The 21,362-nt window shown below is 38.7% G+C and overlaps 1 protein-coding gene across 1 annotated transcript in view; it reads left to right on the forward strand.

The window, feature by feature from the left end:
* gorasp2 (golgi reassembly stacking protein 2) overlaps window positions 1-20,882 on the forward strand; it is a 42,926-nt gene extending 22,044 nt beyond the window's left edge. Inside the window, exons 2-10 of the mRNA XM_033024011.1 lie at window positions 1,242-1,322; window positions 3,909-4,112; window positions 6,174-6,260; window positions 9,134-9,264; window positions 9,506-9,632; window positions 10,443-10,557; window positions 15,230-15,319; window positions 18,470-18,589; window positions 19,100-20,882. Of these exons, the coding sequence (XP_032879902.1) occupies window positions 1,242-1,322; window positions 3,909-4,112; window positions 6,174-6,260; window positions 9,134-9,264; window positions 9,506-9,632; window positions 10,443-10,557; window positions 15,230-15,319; window positions 18,470-18,589; window positions 19,100-19,428 (1,284 nt within the window). The 3' untranslated portion in view covers window positions 19,429-20,882. The remainder of the gene's footprint in view (window positions 1-1,241; window positions 1,323-3,908; window positions 4,113-6,173; window positions 6,261-9,133; window positions 9,265-9,505; window positions 9,633-10,442; window positions 10,558-15,229; window positions 15,320-18,469; window positions 18,590-19,099) is intronic.
* The last annotated feature ends 480 nt before the right edge of the window (window positions 20,883-21,362 follow it).

A 21,362-nucleotide genomic window follows, 5' to 3' on the forward strand; every position in this document is an offset into this window, starting at 1 on the left:
ACTTTTTCTTTCTCCACAGATGCTGCCTGAATAGTATTTCAAGCATTTTCGCTCATTTGAGAATTCCAGGAATTCATTGTCTTGTATCCCACAGTTCCAGCATTCTCCCATGTTCCTATTCATGTCCTGTTTGTATCTCTTCCATACAAACCACCTGTAATGAAAAAATATTTACCCACTCTCCCTTCGCTGGCATCACCATCATTTATGTTATTCAGTCTCTCATGGTTTCCATCCTAACATTAACATTCCCTTTCTTCTTTTCACTGAGTCTTTTTGTTAACTTGAAATAGCACACTTGGATTTCTAAGAAAAAGCACAAAGTGCAGGAGTAACTCAGTGGGTCAAGCAGCATCTATTGAAGGAATGGATAGCTGTCGTTTCTTCAGACACTGATGCTGCCTGGCCCACTGAGCTACTCCAGCACTTTGGGGTTTGCACAAGATTCCAAAACCTGCAGTTCCGTGTGTCTACACTTGGATTATGTCAGAACAATCCACAACATGCCAACCTGGCACAGTATTTTATCTATGTCAGTTTGTGTTATTTGTGGGGAATTGCAGTGGTGTTAAATAGATTCTATTTCTGAATGGTTCTCCCATAAAGCTTGGGTGTAGTTCCAATCTTCCAACCTACCTAATTGCAAACATTAGATTTTTTTCCTCTCGAACTATAATGCTGAAAAACAATATTCTGCACTCTGGTATTTTTCTCTTTGACCTTTCCATTTTATATGATTTGATTATATTTATATGTAGTATTATCTGATTTTCATTGGGTAACACACAAACTAAAGCTTTTTACTGTACCTCAATACACATGACAATAATAAACCAATACCAAGCTTTTTCCTCCTTTGGAGTCAGGGACTGAACAAGGTGCTGAAGTAAAGCATCTTTTTTACCAACTGAGGACTAATTTTGTGGATTGTAACGTCAAGTGAACTGAGACTTGCAACGTGCAGGACAATTGTACCTAGTATTCGCTCAGATCTACTGGTGTTCAGCTGCAAGGTGCATGTGGATCAGAGTAGCTATTTGGTTGCCTGTCATCCAACTTAGCTAAGCATTCTCCTATGGACAAGTATCAATTTGTGCAGGCATTCTTTGGATTCAGCTGCTGGGCTATTATGATTTTCCATCCTAGAATTTGAAGTATTGTTCTCATGTCTTATGTATGAGGACTTGAAACCAGTATAATGTTGCATGTTATTTTTTAAATGTAATTTTGTTGTATTTTAGGTTCAAGAAAATTCCCCTGGCCACAGAGCTGGATTGGAGCCATTCTTTGACTTTGTTGTTTCCATTGGCAATACTCGATTGGTAAGTGTGTATCTTTTGAAAGATCGTTAAAATTGTACCACTGAACTAAATTGCTGTTTTCATTTTTTATGCCAGTATATTTTGTTGAGAAGTGTTGAAAGAACTTTAATAAATTAATTTATTAAATATTAGTTTAAATATAAGCTCTATGTATAAGGTAAATGCTGATTCCAACGTATTGAATCATTGTGTTCAGCTCAAACTCATTCTGGCAAGTGGAAAGAATTCCATCATGCTCCTAACGTGCCTTGCAAGTGGTGGAAAAGAATGTGGAAAGTTAGGAGGTTGTCACTTGTTACAGATATCTGCTCTTGTAATCACAGTATTCATGTGACTGATCCAATTCAGTTTCTCATCATTGCACCCAGTTTCTCATCTCAACACCCAGCACGCAGATGAGGAGGGACTACACAAAGGCAATTCCATTAAATATAGTGCAGATATGAAGAGATTCTTCCTTGTTGGAGAGTGCCATTACTTCGTGCTTGCCAATTATCAGTCCATATCCAAATCCAGAGAGATGTGTGGCATTAGGTTATTTGAACTGATACATTTCAGCTCAGTGGTGCAGCTGGTAGAGATGCTGCCTGACAGAGCCAGAAACCTGAGTTTGATTCTGACCTTAGGTGCTGTCTGCGTGGAGTTTGTATGTTATACCTGTGACTTGCGTGGGTTTTCTCCTGGTGCTCTGGTTTCCTCCCGTATCCCAATGATTTGTGGGTTTGTAAGTTAATTGGCTTCTATAAATTGCTCCTTGTATGTAGGGAATGGATGTGAAAGTGGGATAACATAGATACAATGATACAATTGATACAATGATGATACAATTTATTTGTTGTCATTTGAACCTCATTGAGGTTCAAACGAAATTTGGTTTCTGCAGTCATACAAACAAGTAGAAGAACCAAGACACAACACAATTTACACAAACATCCATCACAGCGAATCTCCTCCTCGCTGTGATGGAAGGCAAAGTCTTATCTCTCCCATGCACTCCCCATTCTCCTCCCGATGTCAGTCAAAGCCCCCGGCGGGCGATGGTAAATATGTCCCGCGGCCATTAAAGCCGCGCCGGGCGATGTAAGGCCACGCTCCGGGTCTTGATGTTGGAGGCCCCCGGCGGGCTCTAGCAAGAGCTTGTGTTAATGGGTGATCAATGGTTGGTGATGACGGGCCTGTTTCTATGTTGTATCTTTCATTTATCTTTCAATTCAAGCACATGATTAAAATTTCAGACTTAAGATGTCCATGCAACTTAATTTAAATTAAATAATATCCAAATACGAATACATTTTAATAGATATCCAAGAAATAATAGTGCTGTAAATATATTTTGTGCATTCATGCATCTCTTTATCCTAAGATGTCTTTGAAGTTTGAATATGCTGCGTTTTGAAATGTATTTAGATGGTGAGAATGTAGATGGACAGAGGATGAAGGTCTACCCTTGGCCTTGCATTGAAGGGGCCACAACTGCTTTCGGAAACACTTTGAAATTGTTACTTTATCTCAAATGTCAAAATTACGCTTTAAACTCAATTTGGAGCAAAATTTAAAAAATGCCTAAATTAATTCCGCTCGACGATTTCTCCCCACATAAATCAATGAATTCTCCTTCCCTGTACCTGACCCTTGTGTTGTTTTGGCAGATTTCCCAGTTTAACTACAGGGCAAATGTTACAGGTCTGTGCCCCCCCTTGCTTGTCTTTTTTTAAAGTCCAGTGTCCATTCATTTTTGGCCGAACTATTACGAGTAGCAAACCACAATATAAGGATTTCATCAGAAAACCCCATGCTGCCATCAGTGGCTAACTACATATAAAACATTTTTCTCTATGAGAAGGAAGCATTAAAGGATCTATGCAAGGGGTTAAATTGGAGACTCTTATAAGATGCTTTGCAGGAGACTAATCTTCCCTATAACCTTGCATCCACTCAGATAAGTATGTTCTATTTTTGATCTTTATATCCATCAGTGTCTCAATACTGCATTTCTCCTATTTTGCTAATTGAGGACATTTGGGAAATGTTAGTTATTAATTGAAGATCCATAATCCACTTCCTCGAAGAAATCTGCTACAGTTAAGAATACCGTCAATTTTGCTTTGTGTCCAGGTTACTCGAGACAGCAGCAGATGTACTTTTTGATATTAGTTAGGCTCCTCATCAGGAAGGTCACAGAAGACATTTTCTGGAGCATTAACTCAGTTCGTATGTTTCTGAATAGATCCTGACAAAAAGGGAAACCGTTCCATAGACTGGCAGGTTCCCACAGGTATAAGAAGCTGTTCATGAAATGCATTTGTCGCTTGAAGTCCCATCTGACAACCTCTAAATGATATGAATTGGATGCCTTTAATTCTGTTAATGTCCAGATAGTCTACGCTGTGATGAACTTTTATGTATGTGAAGAAAACTGGGTAGCATGCCATTTATCCAGATGGTGTTCCTGGCAATCATCGCTGCTCCTTGATAAAAGATTTACTTTGTTTGTATAATAATGAGCCAGGGCTAATTTGTGAAGCATTTTACCAGCATTACAAATCACTGTACAGATTTTAAAAATATATTGCATTTTGACTTTAGAATCACGATAATGATACCCTTAAAGATCTTTTGAAAGCCAATGTGGAGAAACCAATTAAAATGGTTGTCTACAGCAGCAAGACACTCAAATTGAGAGAAACTACAGTCACTCCTAGCAACATGTGGGGAGGTCAAGGCTTGCTTGGAGTCAGCATTCGTTTCTGCAGTTTCGAGGGAGCTAATGAAAATGTCTGGCATGTGTTGGTAAGTGTATTGCAATGTAAGCAGAAGGGTAATCTATTTTCATTTAAGACCAGAATGAAGTAATTATAATTATTTACTGTTTAAATTTTCCATTTGTTGTGAAAAAACACTTGCCAGAGTTGCCATTTTCCCAATTTACTTTTAAAGTTATTTGTGCTTTTGACCGCACTTAAAAATAATAGTTTGGAAGAAATAAAATAGTTCCAAATATAAGGAAGATTCTCTGAACACGACCAATATTGATCTTGGGCAGCAGTTTTTTAACGTTGTGATGCTTATGCACCTAAAATTGTGAATGATGGGTTGAGATGCGTGCTGATTAAAATAAATTAACACATTCCTTATTCATTAATCATAAACAGTTGCTTTTGTTTTGTATGACAACTCCAGTTATCTGTTTAAAGTTAATTGGAGAATACCAAAATAAATCGCCCAAATTATGATATTATTGTGAAAAATATTGCAGAATAAAATGTGCTGATAGTGCAGGGTGGAACTAAAGTGTTAAAAGTTTGTAAATAATACAGTAATGTGCAGGGCAAAGTTGGGGGATAATAACAAGGAGGAGGAGAATTAAATTTGAAGAGGCGAGAGGGGAATAAAAAGTTGAATGCTGAACTATATAGACATAAGGGACTGCAGATGCTAGAATCTTCCGTGGAACACAAAGTGCTGGAGTAACTCATTGGGTCAGGCAGCATCTTTGGAGGACATAAATAGGCTGCATTTCTGATTCAACTGTCTTATATTCTCTGATCTATATGCTAGTTGTCAACTGTCACCTATCAGGAAGCACTATCACTTCAAAACTGCTGTTATTGACTACTTACAAAACAAAATATGTTAATCATTGTACACCATATGTAAAGAACTTCTGACAACTTGTGGACTTGTGTGCCCTTCCAGTACAAAAGCTATAATTTTACAGTGTAATGAAAATGAATAGTGTTAGCATCACCTGTTGTATACCTTAGCATTGAACATTGTTTGCAATATTAAGCATAGATACCATGGAGTGGAAACTCGCAAGAGGTAAACAGATTGTGCAACAGTAATCTGCCTTGAGGTCTGCCTCTGAAATTGCTTGCATTGATTTCATAGGAAGGGAATTTTGGAAGCAGAATACAATGTGCATGTACACCATATCAGTTGTTCAGCACACTATTTTGGGTGACTCCCAGACTGTTTACTTACTCTCACTGAAATCTTCTGTTTGTCTTTGTTATTACTGTCTTTTTTCTAGCTTTCCATCTTTCTCCCCCCATTCAAGTAAAGTCTGTGAACTGTAGCAAATCCCCTGCACATCAACAAGTTCCTGTTGGCATATTTGATGTTTTTGTTTACAATGCAACAAGTTTATGGACCCACTGAGTTAATCCAGCATTTTGTGTTCATCTTAAATTTGTAGTCCGAATACTTAGCTCCATCCACAATCTTTATTATAGGTTTACAGATATCAGAATGGGGTTCAGATGGAACACTGACCATTTTTATCAACATTTGTGCAACTAATTTTGAGCCTTTAAATCTCTTTGCTGGCGTTCGTTACATTCATTTTAAGTGAGAGAATCATTAATGTGAGGAACAGGCCACTGAAACATAGTTTGTACTTAGTGCAGAACAAAATTAGTTTGACATATTAGTTATGATTCATGGGACTAAATTATTCAGACTTCCAGTTGCAGTAACGAAAACCATACTTTTGATTGCAGTATTTTAATGTGTATTTGCAAATTACTGTTTCAGTGGACGACTACTTAATAGACTTATGAAATTTCAGCCAAAGTGTGAATACATTTTTGAGTCATTGGCTTTCTAAGGTCCATTATGATAGATACGATAGCGAGTTCAGATAGGATAGTGACGTTTCAAGTCTTTTAGATAGGCACATGGAAGTGCAGGGAAAGAGGGATGGATCATGAACAGGCAGATGAGATCATGTGGCATATTCAGCACAAACCTTGTGGCCCAATGGGTTGCTGTTCTATGTTTTATGAAGTCATAATATTGCCCTCTTACTTTGTAATCCTAAAATACTTTTTCTGTTTCTTAAAAATAAAGGAAGTGGAATCAAACTCTCCTGCTGCACTAGCTGGTCTTCGACCTCACACAGATTATATAATTGGAGCCGACACAGTCATGAATGAGGTAGGAGGAGCATATTATACGAGTTTCAATTATCAAGCAATATATAGCCCATTCCCATGTTTCGGGGTGGAGTGGGTTGTGTCCCGAGAAACCAGCCTGTATCCCGACTTTGCCCTAATGCAAAGCCACATCATCTGTGAATGCATGGAGAAATGAGAGTTGAAAAAATTGTCAAATTATTATTATTTTTTTCATCCACATACTTTCTGTGAAGGTGAATTTTATTTTGTACCTCAAATTTTTGGGTAGCGGTTGGTGAATCCTGCAAGGCAGTTTTCGATAACCTGAATGGCTGTAGGGATTTTCTGGTAATTATAATTTTTTTAGAAAGCATTTAAAGCTTGTAAGCTTTGAGAAAAGATGTTTTGAGATATTGAAGGTATCTTGTTTTCTGTTAAAGCATCAAAGGTAAACTATTATTTTTGTGCAGAAATTTTGTGTACACTTTTTTGTGCAGAAGTTTTGTATTATTGAAGGCTCATGTTTTGAGCCTTTAACGTGACGGTGATGGGAATCTAAATTTCTTCTTCAAACAATCCAATTTTTAAAAACTCTTTATCCTTGAGAGTTTAACTTGTAGGTTGAAGTTGTTGAACTACATATGTTGAAGCCAATACATCTTGATCTGCAATCAACACTATTACCAGAATAAAAGTTCAGTAATTTGCGTTAAATGTGAGGGCCGAATTTCCGCAATTGTTTATTTTATGTTAACCTATAAAACCGTTGCACTTGGGATTAATTAGCTGAAGCTGCAAATTTATTTTGTCGCTGAATATTCGTAGAAATTTGATACTTTTAAACTGTTATGTGGCTGACATAATGCTTTACATGAGTCTGGAACAAAAAAAAGAGAGCTACTGGGGGAACTCAATGAGTCAGGCAGCATCAGAGGAGAGAAATGGACAGTTGACATTCGGGTCGGAACACTTCATTTGAGCTGAAAGAGCAGAGGGGGAAAAGCCAGTATTAAGAGGCGAAGAAGAGACACAAGCTGAGAAAGGGTAAGAGTTGACAAACAATGGATAAATACTGGTGAGGATGGTTTGATTGGCAGATCTGAGTCAGCTGAGGAAGGGAAGGGTGAAGATGGCAACAGAGGCAGAGAGAAAATGTTGTGGAAGTAATTAGAGTCGTAATAAAAGATGACCTTGCCAGTAAGGTCTAGGTGCAGAAAACTTTATATAAAGCCAGGTGGAATTGTTCATCTTGATGTAATATTCGGAATCTAAATTTCTTCTTCAATTATGGGTCTGTGTTTATTGAATTGGGAGAATTTGAGAAGAGGAAAAGACAGCCGCAGAATGGGCAGAGGGATACATCGTGAAACTGCCAAAAAAAGGTGACCTAAGAAAATGTGACAACTACCGAGGGATCACCCTGCTTTCTGTACCCAGTAAAATTCTCACCGTCTTCAGGAAGCTGTAGACAAGAGGCTACGGGACCAGCAAGCAGGATTCAGGAAGGATCCCTCATGCACAGACCACATAGCAACATTACGCATCATAATTGAGCTGTCTATTGAATGGAACACGTCCCTGTACATTAACTTCATCGACTTTGAGAAAGCGTTTGACAGCTTAGACAGGACAACACTATGGCGCTTAATGGACCACTGTGGAATTCCCACCAAGATCATAAACTTAATCAAGAACTCGTATGATGGAACCTCATGCAAAGTTATGCATGCAGGCCAGCTCTCTCAGCTTTAGTGTCAGGACGGGCGTCAAGCAGGGATGTCTATTGTCACCATTCCTGTTCTTCCTGGCAATTGACTGGATCATGATGGAAACAACTGAAGGGAAAATAAATGGAATTCAGTGGACAATGTATGAGCAGCTAGATGATCTTGACTTTGCAGACGACATAGCTCTTCTTTCACACATACAGATACAAATTCAGGAGAAGATGGACAGACTCACAAGCTGCAACAAAACTTGGTCTTACAATCAATACAGCAAAGACACAGGTGATGAGGATCCACTCCAAACCAGCAACCCTATCCTTATGCACAGCACTGCTCTAGAGGAGGTAAAAACATTCACATACCTAGGCAGTGATGTGGACATCACCGGAGGGGCGGAGGCAGACATAAAAAGTAGAATCAATAAGGCTAGGATGGTGTTTAACATGCTCAGGAAGATCTGGAGCTCAAAACACATCTCAATCAACACCAAAATACGCATCTTTAACTCAAATGATGCTGTATGGATCAGAGACATGGAAAACAACAAAAGACACTACAAACAGGCTGCAAACATTCATTAACACTTGCCTTAGGAGAATACTTAACATCTGGTGGACAGACAAAGTAAGCAATGTGGACCTGTGGAAAAGAACCAGCCAGGAGCCCATTGACTTACAAATTCGAGGGAGAAAATGGAGTTGGTATGGACACACCCTCAAGAAACCTGCCACAAACATCACCCGGCAAGCCCTGAAATGGAACCCCCAAGGAAAGAGGAAAAGAGGTCGCCCCAGGAACAGCTGGAGAAGAGGTGTCCAGACAGAAATGTCTGAGAGGGCTCAACTGGGGAGATCTCAAAAGAACTGCCAACAACTGAGTGAGATGGAGGACATTTGTCAATGGCCTATGCTCCCTAGAAGAACAAAGGGCTTAAGAAGAAGAAGAAGGGAATTTGCAGCGAGACTGCAGAGAACTATTGGTACATATTCTAATCTTGAAGGTGCGTAAAGTTCTACGCTAATGTTCTCGGTTGCAGGTATCTTGCGTAGAACGTAAATGCTGGACCTGTGCAGGAAATACTACAGTGCAATTTAAAACGTTTGTTGTATGATCTTGTTATTGTCTATGCATGAATTGTATCCAGAAAATAGCATGACTGAGACATATGAACATTTTATTTTCATAGTCCGAGGATCTCTTCTCTCTGATAGAAACTCATGAAGGGAAAGCGTTGAAATTGTACGTCTACAATACAGACACAGATAACTGCCGGGAAGTAGTTATCACACCTAATACCACCTGGGGTGGAGAAGGCAGGTAAGGTGAAAATGTGATGTTGAGAGTTATTGTACAATTTTAAAATGCCGGCATAAGTATACCATTCATCAGTATCTGGAAAGAAGAAATAGTTTAATATTTTGTTAGAGTTACTTTATCTTGAAAATAGACCAAGAACACCCAATCTATCTGTTGTACTTTCAAATGCTGACTGTTGTTTTGTGCATAGTTTAATATGTCGTCTTCAATTTGGTAAATAATGTAAATAAATTATTTTAAGCTTAGGGTGTGGGATTGGATATGGCTACTTGCATCGAATTCCAACCCGTCCATTTGCAGAGGGTAAAAAGATAAATCTTCCAGGAACAGGTACATCAGTCAGTCCATTAAAAGATGGCTTCACAGAGGTAATGCTTGATTTGTTTTTACTTGCTAAAAACGTATAGGATATTTTTGCATTATATGCCATTGATAAAGTTGCTGACGCTTTAAATAACTTATAAAAAGTAATTAGCAAGATTGCCAGTTATATTTTTCTTTTCAACGTAAAAAAAAAGTTGAATAACTTCACAAGCATTTTTGAAGCAGTTGGTTATTTCAATTTAAGAAGAGGTACATCATGGGCAAAACATTAACGGACACCAGCTTATTTTAATTTTGTAATTTACTATTTTTATTCAGTGCAAAATATTGTTGCATTTGCAGAATATCTGAAAGATTAATTAAATAGTCTTGGAGATTTACTGGCAAGCAAGCTATTTCAGTTGGTATTGCATTTCTGGAGTTGTGGTTATCCTCTCTGGCTTTGCAATTTCATCTTAAAATATGTGTTGGTGTTAAGTGCACCTTCAAGATTAGAATATGCACCAATAGTTCTGCGGACACGGTATTACATAAAATTCAGGTGTTTAACCTATGTGATTAAACTACCTGTGATATTTAAGTTGGTTTACTGCATGCTAATAAATTTATTCAACACTAAAAGTTGATGCATTTGCAGAAAATCTTAAAGAATAATTAAATAGATTTTAATTGTACTTTATCTGTTTAAGGACATAATATCTCAGCAAATATGCTAAAATGTTTTAATTGTTAAATTGTTTATTCTTGTGATAAATGTAGCAGTATGCTTTTAAAGATGACGTTGCTGTATAATGTACTGATGTTTTATGTTTTCAGTTAATTTATCTGATTAGATCGTGCTGTTATCTTTGTAGGTTCAGCTATCTGCAGTTTCCGCAGCAACTGCTGCAAACACCAACCTACAGCAGGGCCTATCTGCACTATCACTCGGTACAGCTCCTCCTTCGGTCAACAGTGTTTTTAATACTGGTGGGTATTAATAGCAAACTTACTAAAGGGGGATATTTTATACTTTAAAAAAAGTCTATCCTTCACACAAAAAAAGAATAATTGTTTAGCACGTTCCTACCTCAAAATAAATTTAGCATCACTGAGGTTTTTTAATCGGAAAAGATCCACTTTGCTAAAGTTCAGCCTTTATATCTGCAGCTATTCCAATATTAAGAATATAGAATATGGAACAGTACAGCACAGGAACAGGCCCTTTGGCCCACAAACATAACGCCTGGCAAAACCTATCTCATCTGCTTGCAATTGATCTATTTCCCTCTATTCCCAGCAAATCTAAAAGCTTCTTAAATGCCACGATCATATCTGCCTCTACCACCACCCTTTGCAATGGGTTTCAGGCCCCCTCCACCCTCTGTAACAAATAAACTTGTCCCGCACATCTCCATTATATTTTCGGTCTCACTGCTGTTCCGTTGCATATATTCTTTGGATTATTCCCATTCTTTCATGCCACATGATAATTTGCTTATGTGCAGGTTAGAAGGATTGAGAGTTAAACATGCCAATAATTCCTTGATTTGATTTTAAATTTAATGTCTACTTCTGTTACATTCTATAATTTAGTGCTGTCATTGTTCTAACTATTTTACTTCTATGGAATTAATTTGCTTTCTTGTATCTAATTGCCCGATCAGAGTGATATTTAGTCAGTAGAGCAGTGGGATAAGGACTAACTTTAGCATTCTGCCTTATACCTGACATAAATGTTGTATATTCTTCAAATATATCATTTCAATCTCTCCAAACTGGTCATAGTAAAGATTTGGTTCGATATGAACTGGGCTGCTCATTTTCATAATTCTTACAGTGTAGAATAATGGTCATAATCAGATTCATTTTATTCCATTTCAATACTTTTAAAATAATACAAATATAATTATCATCATATATGAAACTACACGAGTGACAAACTAACGTGTCTATTCTACGGTACACTTCTTGCTGCCTGTTTATATGTGTTTTTAACCTCATTTAATAGTCTGTGAGAAAAGGCATGCTGCAGCTAATTCTGAGCATCTGGGTTCAGCAAATCTCGACTCATAAGGTGGGAACATTGACAAATTATCAAGATTAATAGCCTGCTTATTATTTACAATCGGTGGAAGCAGCTGAGATGTTTTATGAGCATTTAACTGACTTTTTTTATCTTTGTCGTTACCCTGAAGAATAGTTGAAAATAATTTTTTTTCACTTGAAAGGTTTTGGGGGAAATTGTAAAGTAATCTTTAATAATACATTCTATCTAAATAACAACAAATAAGAAGATTAAAAAAGGGCATAAAAGTAGTCCATTCGGCTCTTGAGCCTGGCATGCCAGGGCTGCCCTTCTATCACTAATGCAATTCTTCCTACCATGCCCCTCTATCCCTTTAATTTCTTTACTTATGAAGAAATCAATCATTCTCTTGTGAAAGATGTCAATGACTGAGCCTGCACAAGCCTCTCGGGTAGAGAATTCCAATCATTAATTCAACCTTTTCCAGGTCTTTGAGCATGTACCTAGTTGGGTAGATGAGGAGAAACAAGTAGAAGTGGTGAACTTGGATCTTTCTCGAAGCTTTTGATAAAGTTCCATCAGAAGGTTGCTAAACAATTTGAGCACGTGGAATTATGGATAATAAACTCAACAGATTGAGAAGAAATAAGAAACTGCAAGAGGAACTTGGTGGGTAAGGCTAATTCCTTCAGCGGTTTCCCAGCAAGCCGCGGCCAGACCCACCAGCAGGCCCGCACAGAAGACCGAGGACCAGCCCAGCAGGTCCAGCTCGCTCACCAAGGACCGAGGAAGGAGGACCCGCCAGCCTCGCCTGCCGGAGACCGGGGACATGCCTGCCGCTGAGGAAGGTCCCGCGCCGCAGACTGGAACCCACCCGGAAAGAGCTCGCCTGTCACAGATCGAAGACCCACGCTGCGGACTGGGACCCCACCTGGAAGTCCCGGCTCACCCGGCTAGAGTGGAAGGAATTGGACGGGGGTCAAGCAAACCGGTTGCAGGAAGGTAGTGCATTGCATCGACTGGTGGCCAGCTGGAGGCCCTGCAACAGATTGGAACTCAGTTGGGTCGGGTGCCACTCCCAGAGGCCGAGCATGTGGACCGCAAGCGGCCTGCAAATGGTGGAACAGTGGCGGAGGACACCATGGCTATGCTTGGCTGACCCTGCAAAGCCACCAGAACAACGGGCCTTCATGGTCAGGTTAAGAACCCTACACTTACAACAACTGGGCCTTGAAAATGGTGTGAAACTGGCGACTCTGTTTCAATGTACTACTCCTACATACTTGTACTGTATCTGAGATGCTTATCTAAGATTTACCTAAGTGCTTATGTGTAGTGATACTTGCACTGAATTGTATACGAAAATGAATTTCACTGTACCTCGGTACATGTGACAAATAAAGTACCACCATAAATGTACCATAAAGGGTTTTTTTATTCAAGAATCCAGCAACTGCAGTCTCTTTTGTCTCCAGATTGAGAGTTGGTTAGTACTTAGTAGGAATAAACCGGTCTTCCTCAGACTGAGACTAGTGGGTTATTGCAGGAGAAACGCCATCAACAGTTTGACTGAGAAGACCAAACGCGACATTTCTCAGTGCAATAATGACACTAAACTAGGTGCACATGTTTCCTTGAAGCCTCTTCCACCATTATCTCTACTGATATTCCCATTAATTTCAAATCATTAGCAAACTTAGAGATACTGCAGTTGCTGGTTTACAAAAAAAGACACAAAGTACTGGAGTACCTCAGCGGGTCAAGCAACATGTCCGAAGACCATGAATTGGTGGTGTTTCGGGTAGGGACTCTTCTTCAGGCAATCTGAAGAAGGGTCCCAACCTGAAACGTCACCCATACATGTTCACCAGGCCTGCTGCGTGACCCGTTGAGCTACTCCAACATTGTGAATCTTTTTTAGGTACTGCATTTGGTTCTCTAAGCCAATTCTTAAACCGATTGATTTTTATAGCTCTAAATGTTTTTGATGTTTATAACATTCAGAGACTTTCAAAATATTTAGTAGCTTTGACACCCAGTTATAAATGTTATAAACATCAAAAACATTCAGAGCTATAAAAATTAAATGTGCGATTGAAATTTGAAATATATACACATAAAAGCAATACATACATACAAATTAACCAAATTTGTTCCCTAAAGACCAATTTGTTCCCTAAAGAAAAATAATATTTTATTACCTGCTTTATATTGTGGCTAATTTTGATAAGAAAATATTTATTCATACTTGAGATGTTATTTCCATATTTTAGAATTTATATGACTCAATAAAAGTTTAGTTTGCGAGCTACAGCTTTATTTATTTTGAATCTCAAGATTATCTCGCAATAAAACATTGCATTTGATTTGAATGAGAATAATACTGTGATATGTACAAATAACATAAAAGGCAAAACTTCTTTTGTTACTATCTTTTGGGGTGGGGTGGGCAGTTGCATTTCTGAATTGCTAACTATTTGGGTTGCGACAGTTCTCAGGAATGGATCCCTGTTGTAACCTGGAGAAGACCTGCACACAAACTAGATAAACCGTTTTGGTGAAATTGTGGTAACGACACTATTTAAGCTTGACGCATGTCTCCTAGATCACTTGAAACAAACATAAAGAATAGTGAAGATCATAAAACTGCAAAAAAAGACTGGAAATACTCAGCAGGTCAGGCCGCAACAAGGGAACGGGAATATGTTATAACAAGGAACTGCAGATGCTGATCTATACCAAAGACGCACACAAAATGCTGGAGTAACTCAGCGGGTCAGGCAGCATCTCTGGAGAACATGGATAGATGATGTTTCGAGTCAGGCAGCATCTCTGGAGAACATGGATAGATGATGTTTCGGGTCAGGCAGCATCTCTGGAGAACATGGATAGATGATGTTTCGGGTCAGGCAGCATCTCTGGAGAACATGGATAGATGATGTTTCGGGTCAGGCAGCATCTCTGGAGAACATGGATAGATGATGTTTCGGGTCGGGCAGCATCTCTGGAGAACATGGATAGATGATGTTTCGGGTCAGGCAGCATCTCTGGAGAACATGGATAGATGATGTTTCGGGTCAGGCAGCATCTCTGGAGAACATGGATAGATGATGTTTCGGGTCAGGAACCTTCTGCAGACCGAGTCAAGTACCGACCTGCTAAGTTACTCCAGCACTTTATGTCTTTCCATGGAAATGAAAACAGAATTAACATTTCAGATAGGAGGCTCTTCATCAGAATTGTTCTGATGAAGGGGTTCTGATTTGAAACATTGACTAAAACGTTCTCCTGCAGATGTGGCCTGACCTCCCTGAGTATTTCCAGCATATCTTGTTTCTATTATAACAAATAGACTGCATAATGTGGGTTGCATAATGTAAAGCTTCCTGTGAAATATTATGTCCATTGGCCCGTCAGCACAAAAATCATTCATGGTTTCTGGTTCACTTAAAAATAAGTTTGCTTTAGATTTCACTCGCTTTGATCTATTTCCATTCATTTTTACATTGAGAAAAGTGAGTAATTTCAATCCAAGAGAAATACTATGTACAGTTATCTTAACTAGTTTACAGGAGATAGTAGGATTTAAAAAAAATAACTTCTAAATTTCCATTTTGTTTAAACTTTTCAAAGGTGTTCCAACGGTTCCATTGTTGCCTTCATCTGCAAATACATCCTCCAGCACAATTCCAACAAGTATAAATGTTGATTCTACCCTGACCAGTAAGTTACAACCATGATAAGTATTGTAATTTGATAGGTTACTATGGGAATTTTTCTTTTACTTGGATGTCAATTTGACTTTTTATGTTTTAAAAAAAGACATTAATGCTGCAAAGGACAAACCAGTTGTTATTTAAAACCGGGGATGGAATGCAATGTCTTGGATTTACAGGGCTGGGGGAGATTACAGTAAAACTCCAACAATCCACTCTGGCCATATGGGAATACTATTGATTCAGTATCTGGCTTAACAGATTTTTTTTTTTAAATTGCGCCCTTGTTTGCTGGGGCTCGGGTTCATGCACACATGCTTTTCAAATGACCAGATCCTTTGTCTGACACTCCATTGCCTTCCTTCCTTCTACTCTCGTTGCCATTTTCAGGGACCTATGAACCTGGATCCCAAGATCCTTCTGCACATCCATTCTGTGAACGGTCTTGTCATCGTCCGTGCACCTTCCCCTTGCATTCGACCTCCCAAAGTACAACACTTAGAGTCAGAGTCATACAGCACGGAAACAGGCTGTTTGGCCCATCTTGCCCATGCTGTCCAAGGTGGCCCGGTTACACTAGTCCCACCTGCCTGCCTTTGGCCCATATCCCTCTAAATCTTTCCTAGCCATGTACCTGCCAAAATGTCTTTTAAATGTTGCTCTCGTACCTACCTCCTCTGGCAGCGCATTACACATACCCGCCATCCTCTGTGTGAGAAAGATCCTCTCTGGTTCTTATTAAATCTGGGACGACAGATGGCACAATGGGCTAAGTGTTCGGCTGGCGACCGGAAGGTAGCCGGTTCGAATCCCGCTTGGAGTGCATACTGTCATTGTGTCCTTGGGCAAGACACTTCACCCACCTTTGCCTGTGTGTGAATGTGTGTGAGTGATTGGTGGTGGTCGGAGGGGCCGTAGGCACAGATTAGCAGCCACGCTTCCGTCAGTCTGCCCCAGGGCAGCTGTGGCTACAGAAGTAGCTCACCACCACCGAGTGTGACTGAGGAGTGTATGAATAATGCGATGTAAAGCGCCTTGAGTATTCTAGAAAGGCGCTATATAAATCCCATCCATTATTATTATTATTATTAAATCTTTCCCCGCGCACCTTAAACCTGTCCTCTGGTTCTTGATTCCCCTACTCTGGGTAAAAGACTGTGCATTCATCCTATCTATCCACTCATAATTTTATACACCTCTAATTGATCACCCTTCAGCTTCCTGTGTTCAAAGCAATGAAGTCCTGGCCTGCCCAACCTATCCTTTTAGCTCAGGCCCTCAAATCCTGGCAACATTCTTGTAAATCTTCCAAGCACAGTGACCAATACTGGATATAAAACTCCAAATGTGGCCTCATCAATGTCTTTACAACTGTGGCATTACATCCCACTTCTATACCTAATGCCCTGACTGATAAAGGCTGTTGTACCGAAAGCCATTTTGACCTGTGGCGCCACTTTCAAGGAACTATATACCTGTACTCCTACTTCCCTCTGCTCTACAATACTCCCAAGTGCCCTGCCATTCACTGTGAAGGTCCTGCCCTGGTTTGACTTCCCAATATGCATCAACTCCCACTTATCTGCCTTAACTCCCATTAACCATTCTTCAGCCCACTTCCCCAACTAATCGAGATCTTGCTGTAGTTTTTGATAACCATCTTTGCTATCTACGATATCACTCACTTTAGGGTCATCTGTAAACTTGCTAATCATGACTTCCACATTTTTATACAAATCGTTAATGTAAACCACAAACAGCAATGGGCTCAGCACCAATCCCTGAGGCACGCCACTAGTCACAGGCTTCTGGTCTGTAATGCGCTGCCAAAGGAGGTAGGTACAAGAGCAACATTTAAAAGACATTTTGGCAGGTACATGGATAGGAAAGATTTAGAGGGATATGGGCCATAGAGGGAGTACAGAGAAGGTTCACCAGACTGATTCCTGGGATGTCAGGACTTTCATATGAGGAAAGACTGGATAGACTCGGCTTGTACTCACTAGAATTTAGAAGATTGTGGGGGGATCTTATAGAAACTTACAAAATTCTTAAGGGGTTGGACAGGCTAGATGCAGGAAGATTGTTCCCGATGTTGGGGAAGTCCAGAACAAGGGGTCACAGTTTAAGGATAAGGGGGAAATCATTTAGGACCGAGATGAGAAAAACATTTTTCACACAGAGAGTGGTGAATCTCTGGAATTCTCTGCCACAGAAGGTAGTTGAGGCCAGTTCATTTGGCTATATTTAAGAGGGAGTTAGATGTGGCCCTTGTGGCTAAAGGGATCAGGGGGTATGGAGAGAAGGCAGGTACAGGATACTGAGTTGGATGATCAGCCATGATCATATTGAATGGCGGTGCAGGCTCGTAGGGCCGAATGGCTTACTCCTGCACCTATTTTCTATGTTTCTATAAACACCTTCCAGCATCACTCCCTGCTTCCTTCCATGAAGCCAAGTCTCTATCCAGTTGGGTAGTTTTCCCTGGATCCATGGTGTAACATCTGCAAAAAATAATGTAAATTGAAAATATGTGGAATATCTAATGGTCCTAAAAAATTGCCAAAGTTTTGAGTATGCCCGATTATGGACATTTTAATATACAGAGAAAGGAAAGGATGTTCTGAGAGGGATTTTGAAAAACTAGATTGAGAATTTTGATGTTGGTCAATAGTCATGTGTACCAACAGCTATTTAGTGAAATTATTTCTTGCAGCAGCTTAACATGCCTGTAAAATCGCCCAAATCGTATATAATATTCAAAAAGTGTAATAATCTGATAACCGTTATAATTGACCTCATGCAATGAAAGTGTTTATCTTTCAATTTGCACAAAATTTTCGTCCACAATTTAATTTACATCTAACTGCAAGCTGTGTGTTAACTAACTTTTAAAATGAAAATGTGCACATAATGATTGTATAAGAGTACAACATTTTAATTCTAGTTTGTGATTGACTCTGAAGTAAAATTTAAATGTTATAATGAATTGGTTTGTCATTAATCATTAATTTCTAAATGTTTCTATATCAGTCATTGAACAATTATATTTAATAGACTTAACTTTTCAGAGAAGTGTCACACTTCAACCTTGGTATTCTTCATTGCCACTAACAGTATATTTTATTATATTTTGTTAACTTTTCAATATTTACAGGTCTCATGCCATTACCAAGTGGACTGCCTACTTTACCCAAACTACCTAATGTGGACATCAATCTACAGAACCTTGCTCATGTGACCTTACCAGGAATAGGTGCAGTCCCTCCGCTCACTGGTAAGTTTGTAAATGTCCTTTACCTAATCTATATAATCATTGTAAAGTATCTCATAATTATTGCTAAATAATTTGGGTAATTTTAAGTGGTAAGTGTTTCAATTGAAATCTGCTTATCAGTCGCCACTCCTTGCATGTGAAAACCTTGCTGTTCTTGTGCTTATCACTGGGTCATTTAATGGAATTTTAATTTTCCTCTTTCCTCCTTCAAATAATTGGAAATTCTCATGAAAGATAATGATCTTCCTAGTTTGTTGTTGTATATCTTTCACCAACATGCAGTAGCATTTATTACCAATTTTAGAAAATATTATTTTCTTATACGTCTCAACTTATTTTTCTAAAATAACACTTCCAAATGTTAACTTTAGAAATATATGTAATACATTCCATTCATTGAATATTTAAAAATCAATGTCACTGACACTAGTGCATGTAAAAGCTCATCCAAATAGTGAAATGCACAGTCATTACAGTGCGTTTTTATTGTGATTTTTTTTTTTCTCCTAGGTTATCCATCAGCCACTCAGTTGCCACCAATAAATCTCTCTGGACTGCCCCCCCTCACAATGCCCACCATGTATCCCTCGCAATCATCCATGATTACAGGGGTAAAGGCTGGTTTAACTGAAGCCGTTTCAGCTATCTCTCCAAGGGGAGGTGGTTTTCATGTTTCTGCCTCTGCACCGCCTGCTGTTCAGACCCCTGCCCTCATTTTAGATACTACGTCTGTCTCCATGGCAACTGCTGACATCCAGGCAACTGCATCACCTAACGCAAATAAAGAAGAACCATCTTCCATTTCCACAGATGCACAAGCTTCTTCTGAGTCATTTTAACTGCAAAATCTTTGCAAAAGCAGGAGCTGATTAATGTATTTATTCAGCTGCAGTAAACTCATTCTAAAATTAAATAAACGAGTAGACTGGCATGATTGCATCTCTGAGCTTTAAACCTTTGTACATAATTATAAGGCTGAGTTAAATACATAACCTTTAATATTATTGGATGGTTTACTACATTGTACAGCAATGTGGTACTTTTGATGTAAATGTAAAATAAATTATTTTATCAAGTACAGATTTAATTCCCTCTCTTCTCCCTGTCCTCTGGTGGAGCTGCTAATGCTGTCCAATTACATCTAGCCACCATCTTGTCTGTCATTTTCCAGCCTGGGTAATTTTCAGAGCAACAGGTCAACACTTGCCGTTTCATTAAAACACCCCACTGCTTTTAATGACAGTTGAAAGGAAGTAATGTGTGAGAGAGAGAGAGAGAGAGAGAGAGAGAGTACATGGAGCTGAAATCCAGTAGACATCACCGTAAGCTTAACAGGGAACACATTTGAAAGGGATGATCGAGCAATAAACTCCACTGAAAAGGCACTGGTATTTTTCAGAATAGAATAAAAAATCTATTTTTAAACAATTATCTTGTCAACTCTAGTGTGCCAAAATACAATATTGCTTTTGTGTTTATAGCCTGAAATTCCTGTGACATTGTCAGATTCTAAAGTGAGTGATGATAATACGAAAGAAAACGCATTAAGATTCTTAAATGAACAGTGCTAACAGGTTCATCATTTAGTATAAATGTAATGATGTTGAGTATTTTATGCATAATTGTGATGCCTTTTAAAAATGCTGCTGAATTGCTGGATAATTTTTTTTTAAATCACGTGAAAATTTAGAAACATTGAGGCAAGAAAAATCATAGAAGGTCTTCTTGTAAGCCGATAATCATGAAGCTCGTAGCAAATACTCTGGAAGGTAGATAACAGTGGTAGTGTAATACAGTGTAATAAATGAGAAGCCGTCAAAGCCTCTGATTTCAAGTGGTTTTCTACCCAGGTATTAATGCTTTATCTCAAACTGCTTGTTATAGTTAAACTATAGCTATGAGTTTAATGAGAGTTGAGAATTTTGTTTTGGAGGAAGAGTTTAGATTACTTGCATCACAGTAAGACAATGGAACAAAGTTAATTTCTGGATTGTGGATCTTTGGTGTCCACGATCTGCCCTAACTGTTGAACAGCCGTTTAAGCAGCAACTAAGGCAAGGAACTAAGTTTTAATTATGCTACTATTGTGGGAGGCAGAGTAATGCTCTCTTTCCAATAGCTTGATTGCATTTGGATGATAGATAATAGATACTAAAGGGGAGCAAACGTAAGGCTATTTTATGCATATGAGTAGAATGGTAGATATTTTAGTATGGTCAAGAGCAGAATGTGGATATAAAAATGTGAGTTATGTTAAAGGAAATAAAAAACAAGTTACCGATTTAAGGAAAAATTGTATTTATTTCATTATTTTCTATTTTACAAATGAGGTTTAGCGTGTGGCTTTTAAATTGCTCCATTTAGCAGGATCCATGATTTAAAGCTGAATCTGAAGAAGGGTTTTGGCCCGAAACTTTGCCTATTTCCTTCGCTCCATAGATGCTGCCACACCCGCTGAGTTTCTCCAGCACTTTTGTCTATCCATGATTTAAATGATGTCTTTAATGTGAATTGAAGAGTAAGAACCTTAAAAGTTTAAAAAAAAAACGAGTGTAAACACATTAGCTGCCCACATATAAAGATGTTTAAAAATGAACAATTATTTTCAATGGAATACACTGCAGCATGATTTGGTGGCAGTGTGTACTACTCTTCCTGCTTTGAAGTTTGCAAAGTAAGAGTGTACAACAACTTGTAAAGAGCCAGCTTCTGAAAGTGGAACCATAGAGCATAATCATCATTCTAAAATCCATTTATTTTGAAAATAATATGA

This window comes from Amblyraja radiata, chromosome 7, assembly GCF_010909765.2.
Source record: "Amblyraja radiata isolate CabotCenter1 chromosome 7, sAmbRad1.1.pri, whole genome shotgun sequence".
Classification (NCBI taxonomy): Eukaryota; Metazoa; Chordata; class Chondrichthyes; order Rajiformes; family Rajidae; genus Amblyraja; species Amblyraja radiata.